The 11,650-nt window shown below is 40.6% G+C and overlaps 1 protein-coding gene across 1 annotated transcript; it reads right to left on the bottom strand.

The window, feature by feature from the left end:
- Positions 1-2,243: 2,243 nt before the first annotated feature.
- RASL11A (RAS like family 11 member A) lies at positions 2,244-11,180 on the bottom strand. The gene is made up of 4 exons (XM_056560340.1): positions 10,785-11,180; positions 8,339-8,395; positions 5,408-5,487; positions 2,244-2,811 (listed from the first exon to the last, which is right to left on the bottom strand). The coding sequence occupies exons 1-4, from the start codon at positions 10,903-10,905 to the stop codon at positions 2,344-2,346; spliced, it is 726 nt and encodes a 241-aa protein (XP_056416315.1). The 5' UTR covers positions 10,906-11,180; the 3' UTR covers positions 2,244-2,343.
- Positions 11,181-11,650: the final 470 nt, after the last annotated feature.

Genomic DNA, 11,650 nt, shown 5'->3' with positions numbered 1-11,650 from the left:
TAGGGTCACACGTGCCGTATCTTGCTACGTATTTGCTGCTGCGTATTTTCCAACCCATTGAAGTCAATGGGTTGCAAAACCAGCTGGACATTTTGCTACCTATTTTCTTCAATTGGTAGGAAAATACACAGCAGCAAATATATAGCAAGATACGGCACGTGTGACCCTATCCTTAAAAGTAACATTTTATTTCAGTCTATTCTCTGTGACATTGGTTCTTGCTGATGGACTAGCGGTATGTACTTTTCAGTGAATTCTGCTTTTTTTTTTACATCAAGTTTCCAAACGTATTGAAATCCTTAAGGGATATCTCTGGTGAAAATTAACATATCACCTATCCACAAAATTAACTTATCCCATATCGCTGGGGCCACCCCGAAATCACCGGGAAGGGACCCAGCGCTCAGTCAGGAGCTTGTGCTGCAGCTGGCAGGTGCTCCATTCAATTCTATGGGTGCGGCGAAAAGACCCGAGTACAGCTCTCGGGCATCATCGGTGCTCCCATAAAAATGAATGGAGGGAATGCCATCTACTGGTAGACGCCATGCGCTCCTCACTTAGAGTGCTGGGGTCCCGTCCTGGAGGGGAACTGTGGGGGAACTGTACTGCACAGTCTTGTGCAATGGGGCAGGGTCTTGTGCAAAGGGGGGCATGGGGTCTTGTGCAAAGGGGGCATGGAGTGTTGTACAAAAGGAGCATGGGGTCTTGTGAAGGGGGTTCATGGGGTCTTGTGAAGGGGGTCATAAGGTGTTGTGCAAGGGGGCATGGGGTCTTGTGTAGAGTAGGCCTAGGGTCTTGTGCAAAGGGGGCATGGGGTCTTTTGCAGGGGGGGCATCGGGTCTTGTGCAGGGGGGCATGACATGTTGTGCAGGGGGGCTTTGGGTTGTTGTGCAAAGGTGAATGTGTTGTGCAGGGAGGGCATGTTTTTTTTTATGCGGCCCACATAAACTTAAACCTTGTTTTTTTTTGGCCCATGTTAGCCTTTGAGTTTAATATGCTCGCTGTATGGCATCATTCAGATGCAATAGTGGGTCTTTCAAAATTACATCATGGGACCCTGTAAGTATGGGCACTTTTAGCCAATCACTTCTTTGTATCTGAATGCAAGATTGGCCGGAACTAATGGCCAAAATCATGAGCAGAATTTTTATATTAAAGGGGTAGTCCAGTGGTGAAAAACTTATCCCCTATCCTAAAGATACGGCTCTGCCATAGAGTTGTATTGAGGGGGCGTGTCGGCCGCCGCCTCGTGCGGAGGTCGACACTCCCCCTTCCCGCGGGCTGTCGGGGCTCCGTACAGGAGATCGCAGGGGGCCCCAGCGGTCGGACCCCCCGCGATCTGCAACTTATCCCCTATCCTTAGGATAGGGGATAAGTTGCTCACCACTGAGTCACCACTGGACTACTCCTTTAAGATGTATATAAAAAAAAGTTTTGTTACCTTGCAATATGGAGGAGCTTTGTGGGTTTGTTTATTCTCATAATCCTCCTTCTACGTGCTTCTTTTAGTGTGATATGCGTCCTATAAATTTAACCCTGACTATGGGCCGAACGCATCAGCTTTTCACTTGTTTAAGTGAAATGTTGCCTTTATCTTTTAATATGTTTCATTAAAGGGGTACTCCGGTGGAAAACATTTTTTTTTTCTCAACTGGTGCCAGAAAGTTAAACAGATTTTAAATGACTTCTATTAAAAAATCTTTATCCTTCCAGTACTTTTTAGCAGCTGAGGAAATTCTTTTATTTTTGAATTTCTTTTTTGTCTTGTCCACAGTGCTCTCTGCTGACACCTGAGGCCCGAATCAGGAACTGTCCAGAGCAGGAGAAAATCCTCAAAGCAAACCTATGCAACTCTGTACAGTTCCTGACACAGACAGAGGTGTCAGCAGAGAGCTCTGTGGACAAGACAAAAAAGAAATTCGAAAAGCTAAAAGAATTTCCTCTGTAGCATACAGCTGCTAATAAGTACTGGAAGGATAAAGATTTTTTTTAATAGAAGTAATTTACAAATCTGTTTAACTTTCCAGCACCAGTTCATAAAAAAATAAATAAAAAGAGTACCCCTTTAAAGTTTCACTATTAACATAGTCTTCCCTAGACCTGGATTTACCTTCCTTTTTTTCCTGCTATCTATGTGACCCGCGTTTTTCTTCTATTTTTTGTATAATTTTACCCCTTCACATGCTTAATATCAATGCATCCAGTTACCAGACCAACACATCAAGTGTAAATAAATACTGATTTATGATGTATGCTTATCGACATACACACTGAGAATGTCCATACAAAAATAAATAACTCTGTAAAATGTAGAAAATAAGTCTTTGGTACGCAGATTCTTGGCTAGGCAATGGCTGAGGAAGCCTTGACTTTCGGCGACAGCGCCTGTTTGAACCGTCGCTTTAGGTCTTGCATGTTTGGTGACTTTGGTCGGGGGATTATGGAGCCGCGTCTTTTCTCTCCGTTGCCGGTGGACTGGTGCTTGCTGATCTCTTTGCACAGATGCTGGAAAACCTCACAAACGTCCTGATAGTTTTCACTAGTGGAGATTTCTACAAAAGGGCAGCCCAGTTCACTGGCCAGCTGAACGCCAGCTTCTGAGGGCACCTGCCTCACATGGAGAAGGTCCCCTTTATTGGCCACTATAATGATGGGAGTCTTAGTGTCTGAATGGACCTTCCGGATGTGCTGGTGAAGGTTACGGATGTATTCATAGCTCCGATAGTCTGTGATGGAGTATACCAGGAGGAAGCCTTCTGCTGACTGCACGCACCGCAACATGTCTGCTACCTGGGACATGTCATCCTCCACCTGCACGAGAGTCACAATACAACGGTTAAACAATGCTGAAGGCTTACAAAACGAAACATTATGCAATACAATTGTTTACAAGAAATGTAATAGATCAGTGTTTCCCAACCAGTGTGCCTCCAGCTGTTGCAAAACCACAATTCCAAGCATGCCCTGGCTGTCCATGCATGCTGGGAGTTGTACTTTTGCAACAGCTGGAGGCACGCTGGTTGGGAATCACTGTACTTAGAATTAGAAATACTGCAGCACGCCATAATAACTGCCTTTGCTACATGTAACATCTGGCAAAAATATCACAAAATTGTTATATGTCAACAAAATCTAGAAAAGTTCTTCAGGATATAGTAAAAAATATGTTTTAGGACCTGTTCACATGACACATTGAAAAGGGAGAAAATTACCCCTTTAATCCGCACCGAATCCGTATTTAAAATGCAGATTATGATGTGGATTTGCATACGGAAATGCACAGAAAAGTGACAAATTTGGAAATCGGCACAGATCTTAACTGTGTTGGCCCCTTTCACACTGCTAGTATGCTCCGGCAAATTCGGCCATCAAACTCCCTCTTTTTATATATATAAATTTTTTTTGCATTTTGCCGGCCGTAATTTTGCCAGAGCATACCGGCAAATAACGGGTCCCGATAGACCCCATGGTATTCAATAGCAGCCGTTATTTTTGGAGAGAAAAAACAGAGAAAAAAAGACTGTGCAAGCACTATTTTTTCTCCGGCTTTTCTCGATCCTAAAATAACGGGCTTCACGCTGCCGGATACAGCCGACAGTGTGAACATAGCCTTAGCCTGCTCTACAGAGGACTTCTCCTGACATGTCTGTTATTGTAAATATTTAATTCTCCCATTAAAGGGGTACTCTGGTGGAAAACTTTTTTTTTTTTTTTTTTTTTTTTTTTTAAATCAACTGGTGCCAGAAAGTTAAACAGATTTGTAAATTACTTCTATTAAAAAATCTTTATCCTTCCAGTACTTATTATCTGCTGAATACTACAGTGGAAATTCTTTTCTTTTTGAAACACAGAGCTGTCTGCTGACATCATGACCACAGTGCTCTCTGCTGACATCTCTGTCCATTTTAGGAACTGTCCAGAGTAAAAGGTAATCCCCATAGCAAACATATGCTGTTCTGGACAGTTCCTAAAATGGACAGAGATGTCAGTAGAGAGCACTGTGCTCATGATGTCAGCAGAGAGCTCTGTGTTTCAGAAAGAAAAGAATTTCCGCTGTAGTATTCAGCAGCTAATAAGTACAGGAAGGATTAAGATTTTTTAATAGAAGTAATTTTCAAATCTGTTTAATTTACTGGCACCAGTTGATTTAAAAGAAAAAAGTTTTCCACCGGAGTACCCCTTTTAGTAAAACATTTGGGACATCTTCTCTTAGAATTCTGCATTGTGCTATTTCACAAATATTCTTCCAGTATTAATAATTAATAAAAAATAATAATAAACATTCATAGGGTGTATCCCTACAATGTCGGCAATGATCAGCCAATACCATACTGTGTAGGGACACATCCTTTTATAAGGGAAATAGTAGTTGTCACCATATCAATACATTTCTGGGAGTAATAACAGAGGAACAGCACAATGCTGAGTTGTAACAAAAGCTGCTTCTAAGCTGTTTTATCCATGAAGAATATATGTATTCCGTCCATCCAGTTCTAGTCCTGACTACATCCTCAGTAATGATTCCTATTCCACACTACATACATTCTGAATACAGTCAAAGGGAAATATAGCCAGCTCATTGTTTGCAGTAATGGCTGTCTAAACACTCGTAGTTGTTGACCCGGAAGCCAGGATGAAGCCGAGCCGTAACCCCGATGTGTATTAAGCCATAAAGAGAAAACTTCCAGCTCCCGAAAAAAAGATTTGCAAAAAAAAGTCCATGACTAAGGACTAATCAGTCCGAAACGCGTCGGCGTGGGGGTTTTATCCACACAGGGTGTTTTGATTTGGGATTTTAATATGGACTGAAACATTTTTGGACTTTTAATAGTTTTTTTTTTTGCAAATCTTTTTTCGGGAGCTGAAATTTTTCTCTTTATGGCTTCATACATTGTGAATGCAATGTAAAATATTCTATGAATGCTAAAACTGGAATTACAAATATACACCCACAATATGATACGTAGCAATATTAACAACAAAGTTACATTTCTTTCCGTTGTCTCTGATACTGTAAATGTAAATGCTTTGTTTACAGCACTGTATCAATCACATTATATATATATATATATATATATATATATATATATATATATATATATATATTACAGAATAGTGACTCATATGTGGGATACTGATGTCTTTTGCCAACACTAGACAGATTTTAGGGGGGCAGTTGATGTGATAATTGTAAAATGTAAATGTCTATCTACACAATAGAGGAAAGAAAGGAAAAAAAAGAAAAACTATGAAAATGATGGTGACCGACCAATGAATAATTCTGTGTCTAGCAGTTGCCAGACTACAACTCCCAGCAAGCTAGCTGAGAGTTGTAGTTCTGCAATATCAGACAGGCACAGGTTAAAAAGTGGCGGTATTCAGTGCAAGAATATTGTGGGATCTTTACCTTGACATATCCTGGAGTGTCCTGGATCTGCAAAGACATATGTTCTCCTTCTACGCTCACAAGTCTGGAGTACAGGTTCCCTGATGAAGAATAAAAATTGTTTATTAAGGACAATGTAAAATCTGAGCTGCGTTTACGTAAAAGATGCAGCAGTAGACAAAAAGGGGCGGCACTCAAGTCCCTTGGTGGTGCACGTGGAAATGAACAGCAACAGTGGAAAAGAAATCCCGGCACTCACTATATCTTCTGCCAAGTGTTATGTGTTAATTAAAACACAGGGCGAGTACAAGTAGACGCGTTTCGGCCAAAGCCTTTATCAGGTATGTCAGTCTGATAAAGGTTTTGGCCGAAACGCGTCTACTTGTACTTGACCTGTGTTTTAATAAACACATAACACTTGGCAGAAGATATAGTGAGTGCCGGGATTTCTTTTCTACTTTTACGTAAAAGATGATCTGTCAAAGCAGCGAAACCTCTATATAAGCTCCTAATACCAAGACAGGCTCATGCACAGATGTCATGAACCAAGTGACCGACACCTTACGGGACCAATGTATACAGAGGTAAAGAAATTAGTAACTTTAGGGGCAATTTGTCATTTTTTTGGTACCCAACATGAAGAGATTTTACAGACATATTAAAGGGGTTATCCAGGAAAATGTTTTTATATATATATATATATATATATATATATATATATATATATATATATATATATCAACTGGCTCCAGAAAGTTAAACAGATTTGTAAATTACTTCTATTAAAAAATCTTAATCCTTTCAGTACTTATGAGCTTCTGAAGTTTAGGTTGTTCTTTTCGTTCTAAGTAATCTCTGATGACACGTGTCTCGGGAACCGCCCAGTTTAGAAGAGGTTTGCTATGGGAATTTGCTTCTAAACTGGGCGTTTCCCGAGACACGTGTCATCAGAGATTACTTAGACAGAAAAGAACAACCTTAACTTCAGAAGCTCATAAGTACTGAAAGGATTAAGATTTTTTAATAGAAGTAATTTACAAATCTGTTTAACTTTCTGGAACCAGTTGATATATAAAAAAAAAGAAAGAAAAACACCATATTTATAAATCCCCTATAGTGGTATTAGGGTTTGACCACTACTCCTGCTTTATGGTAAATTCTGCAGCGAAATCCACTTGTGTAATTGTGTTGCAGATCTGCAGTGCATGTTGCCCTCTACATCAGTGGTCTCAAACTGTGGCCCTCCAGATGTTGCAAAACTTCAACTCCCAGCATGCCCGGACAGCCAACGGCTGTCCGGGCATGCTGGGAGTTGAGGTTTAGCAATATCTGGAGGGCCACAGTTAGAGACCACTGCTCTACATTAAAAGAATATAATTTACAGTTAACTTGCTTTACATTTATAAATTGAGTATTGAAATTTAAAGGGGTACTCCGGTGGAAAACTTTTTTTTATTTTTATTTATTTTATTTTTTATTTTTAAATCAACTGGTGCCAGAAAGTTAAACAAATGTGTAAATGACTTCTATTAAAAAATCTTAATCCTTCCAGTACTTATTAGCTGCTGAATATTTCAAAGGAAATTATTTTCTTTTTGGAACAAAGCGCTCTCTGCTGACATCACAAGCACAGTGCTCTCTGCTGACATCTCTGTCCATTTTAGGAACTGTCCAGAGCAGCATATATTTGCTATGGTGGATTTTCTCCTACTCTGGACAGTTCTTAAAATGGACAGAGATGTCCGGTTCAATATTTTTCTTGAAGAATTTTTTCGAAATTAGTACAAAACAGAGCACAAAAGAACAGTGGGTCAAATAGCCCCGTGTATAGGACAAGTCATATTCAAAAGTAATGGACAGAGATGTTAGCAGAGAGCACTGTGCTCGTGATGTCAGCAGAGAGCTCTGTGTTCCAAAAAGAAAAGAATTTCCTCTGTAGTATTCAGCAGCTAATAAGTACTGGAAGGATTTAGATTTTTTTTTATAGAAGTCATTTACATAATCTGTTTAACTTTCTGGCACCAGTTGATTTAAAAAAAAAAGTTTTTAAAAAAGTTTTCCACCGGAGTACCCCTTTAATCTCTGTATGGAAATTTTCTGCAGCGTGTGGAAGAGTTTTGTTAAACTTTTACACCCTTTGCGGCTACTTTATTCTGTTGTGGATTTTCAGCTTCTTACATGTTATAGTGAAGTTGTTTCAGAAAAAGCAGATGGGTCTTGTGCAATTTGTTAAAGGGGTACTCCGCCCCCAGACATCTTATCCCCTATCCAAAGGATAGGGGATAAGATGTCAGATCGCCAGGGTCCCGCTGCTGGGGACCCCGAGGATCGCTGCTGCAGCACCGCGGTATCATTACAGCACAGAGCGAGATCGCTTTGCATGTAATGACGGGCAATACAGGGGCCGGAGCATCGTTACGTCACGGCTCCGCCCCTCGTGACGTCACAGCCCGCCCCCGTCAATACAAGTCTATGGGAGGGGGCGAGGCGGTCGTCACGCCCCCTGCCATAGACTTGCTTTAAGGGGACGGGCCGTGATTGAATGAGGGGCGGAGCCATGATGTCACGCTGCTCCGGCCCCTGTATCGCCCGTCATTACGCACAGAGCGAACTCGCTCTGTGCTGTAATGATAGCGGGGTGACGCAGTGGCGATCCCCGGGGTCCCCAGCAGCAGGACCGCGGCGATCTAACATCTTATCCCCTATCCTTTGGATAGGGGATAAGATGCCAGGGGCGGAGTACCCCTTTAAGTTTCTCCAATAATTTTTATGTCATTTTGCTAAAATGTTTCCATTGTCTACATGGCTCCTGGAAAACACATCTGGGTAACATCAGTCATATGTCCTGAGTAGGGCCAGTGTTAGTAGTAGGAACTAAAGGTAGATACACTTTCATTTAATATTTTTACTCTAACCTCAAAACAAATAGTTTCCATCTTTTAGATAACTTACCAGTATTCGTTTCATAGTCTCCAATAAATCGCTTTGTGAGGAATCGGACGATCATTGCTGAAAGAAAAATGGCAAATGTTACTAAAATGCAAACTTAAAAGTTTCAGTGACTAACTTTAAAACAAAATAAGATAGGAGGGCAATGAGATACCTATGCATATGGTATTTTAATCATTTATTCCTTAAAGGGGTACTCCGGTGGAAAACTTTTTTTATTTATTTTATTTATTTTTTAAATCAACTGGTGCCAGAAAGTTAAACAGATTTGTAAATTACTTCTATTAAAAAATCTTTATCCTTCCAGTACTTATTAGCTGCTGAATACTGCAGAGGAAATTATTTTCTTTTTGGGACACAGAGCTCTCTGCTGACATCACGAGCACAGTGCTCTCTGCTGACACCTCTGTCGATTTTAAGAACTGTCCAGAGTAGGAGAAAATCCCCATAGCAAACATATGCTGCTCTGGACAGTTCCTAAAATGGACAGAGATGTCAGCAGAGAGCGCTGTGCTCATGATTCAGTAGAGAGCTCTGTGTTCCAAAAATAAAAGAATTTCCTCTGTAGTATTCAGCAGCTAATAAGTACTGGAAGGATTAAGATTTTTTTTATGTAAGTAATATACAAATCTGTTTAACTTTCTGGCACCAGTTGATTTAAAAAAAAAAAAAAAAAAAAGTTTCCCCCCGGAGTACCCCTTTAAGCTATATTCACACAAGACTAAAATGACGGAGGTATGCTGTAGATTTGTTGCACAGTATGACTTTCCTATTAAGGGGACATATACATGTACCGTATCTGCTGCGAATTTGCCGCTACAGATTTCATACTGTTAAATATTACAAATAAATTGGTTAATAAAGCATCAAATCTGCAGCCAATATGGTGTCTGTGACTGTACCTTATGGTCTGGTCACATGTGCCGTATTTTGCTGTGTATTTGCTGCTGCGTACTTTCCTATCCATTGAAGTCAATGGCATGTGTGTCCCTACCCTAAAGATGATTTGGAAACAAGTCTGCGACAAGTCTACAAAACTTAAAGGGGTACTCCGGTGAAAACCTTTTTTCTTTTAAATCAACTGGTGCCAGAAAGTTAAACATATTTGTGAATCACTTCTATTAGAAAATCTTAATCCTTCCAGTACTTTTTAGGGGCTGTATACCTTAGAGGAAATGCTTTTTTTTTTTTGGGCGGGGGGGGGGGGGGGGGGGGTTCTCTTCTGTCACATGCACAGTGCTCTCTGCTGACCTCTGCTGTCCATTTTAGGAACAGTCCAGAGCAGCATATGCTTGCTATGGGGATTTTCTCCTGCTCTGGACAGTTCCTAAAATGGACAGCAGAGGTCAACAGAGAGCACTGTGGTAGTGACAGAAGAGAAATTTTAAAAAGAAAAGCATTTCTTCTGTAGTATACAGCCCCTAAAAAGTACTGGAAGGATTAAGATTTTTTTAATAGAAGTAATTTACAAATCTGTTTAACTTTCTGGCACCAGTTGATTTAAAAAAAAAAAAATAAGTTTTCCAGTGGAGTACCCCTTTAACCTTCAATACTCAATTTATAAATGTAAAGCAAGTGTTTCTGCTGTAGATTTTAACTGTAAATTATATTCTTTTAATTTAGAACAGTGGTCTCTAACTGTGGTCCTCCAGATGTTGCAAAACCTCAACTCCCAGCATGCTGGGAGTTGAGGTTTTGCAACATCTGGAGGGCCACAGTTTGAGAACACTGATGTAGAGGGCGACATTGCTATGGGGATTTTCTCCTGCTCTGGACAGTTCCTAAAATGGACAGCAGAGGTCAGCAGAGAGCATGACAGAAAATAAATCTAAAAAGAAAAGCATTTCTTCTGTAGTATTCAGCCCCTAAAAAGTACTGGAAGGATTAAGATTTTTTTAATAGAAGTCATTTACAAATCTGTTTAACTTTCTGGCACCAGTTGATTTAAAAAAAAAAAAAATCTTGACATTAAGAGGTTACATAAGCATCAAATAATGAAAAAAAAAACCTAGACAGCGCTTAGAGAATTGGCTGCATGGTTTTTATAATGTGTCCAGTTGGGATTTGGTGGCTCTATGGCACTGGTTTCAGCTCCCCTATAGGAGCATGCTGGGAGCTGCAGTTTTGCAACATCTGGAGGTCCACAGATTGGAGACCACTACTCTACAGGGGCCATAAAACTATTTCTAAAGTTGATAAATCCTATTCCATGAACTGGAAGATATATCAGAGCTGATATATTCCCTAATGTCCTTACAGCCACAGTATTTACTAATATTAATATGATGTTTACAAATAAATATCTACAAACATAATAATAATGAAGATTCAAAATTGTGACCGTTACAAATAGAACTCTAGAGCGGATACATTGTAACACGTGATCTCTGTATAGTCTCATAGTGGAAGCGGTTATGTGATCACTTATGGCCAATTCTGGGACACTTACCTGTCTTGCCCACACTGCTGGCCCCCATCACAGCCATTTTTATATCCCGTACAGTGAAATAGTCCGCAGACTCCGGAATTGGGGCTAGTAGAAAGTTGCTGGACATGGTCGGTAGACGCATGAGAGTCGCAGGATGGTGTTGGGTCCCAGTCACACGGAGCCGATTATACAAGTGCCGCAATGAAGACGTAGTGCAGAAGGTGCTGTGTATATAGAGGTAGATCGGGATCCTGTAAGATAGGCTGCTGTAGTGTGCAGCACTGTGCACTCTCGGCTCTGCTCAGCGTTATATACCCGGCACAGACCCCAAGAAAGGCAATGAGGGCGGCTCAGGGGGAGGATGGGGCTGGTTACGCAGTATGACGAGCTCCCTGCTGCTGTCATCTCCATCCAGAATAACAATGATCCTGTCCCTGGGAGACAATGGAGTGGTCTGACCCTGCTGCAGAGGTGGGCTGGGCAGAAGGCGGCTGCATTCCTGTGGATGGCATCATGTACCCCCCATGTGATGTGGGCAGGGGGTGGCACTCATCTATGCAGAACTCATTATAATCTATTCTATCATTAGGGAACTGCATAATGAGCACTTACCTAATACTTACCTTATCTGGTGGCAGCACTGCAGGTAATAGGGATGGAGAAATATATATATATATATATTATAATATATATATATATATATATATATATATATATATATTTTTTTTTTTTTTAGTAAAACTGCCACTGCATTATTTGATCCAAAACCAGAAATGTATTCTAAAGCAATAGGGAAATATAAATTGAGAACTTATACCAGTGTTTGCTAAACATTGTATCTTCAGCTGTTGCAAAACTACAACTCCCAGCATGCCCGGACAGCCTTC

The sequence above is a fragment of the Hyla sarda genome, chromosome 2 (assembly GCF_029499605.1).
Source record: "Hyla sarda isolate aHylSar1 chromosome 2, aHylSar1.hap1, whole genome shotgun sequence".
Taxonomy (NCBI): domain Eukaryota; kingdom Metazoa; phylum Chordata; class Amphibia; order Anura; family Hylidae; genus Hyla; species Hyla sarda.
This window is presented reverse-complemented; position numbering and strand designations above follow the sequence as displayed.

Excerpts from the sequence above, each read along its gene's own strand:
- RASL11A (XM_056560340.1), bottom strand. The coding sequence starts at position 10,905 with ATGCGTCTACCGACCATGTCCAGCAACTTTCTACTAGCCCCAATTCCG. Across the intron at positions 8,396-10,784 it reads CAGCAGTGTGGGCAAGACAG|CAATGATCGTCCGATTCCTC; the intron begins GTAAGTGTCCCA and ends TTTTTCTTTCAG. Across the intron at positions 5,488-8,338 it reads AGACTATGAAACGAATACTG|GGAACCTGTACTCCAGACTT; the intron begins GTAAGTTATCTA and ends ATTCTTCATCAG.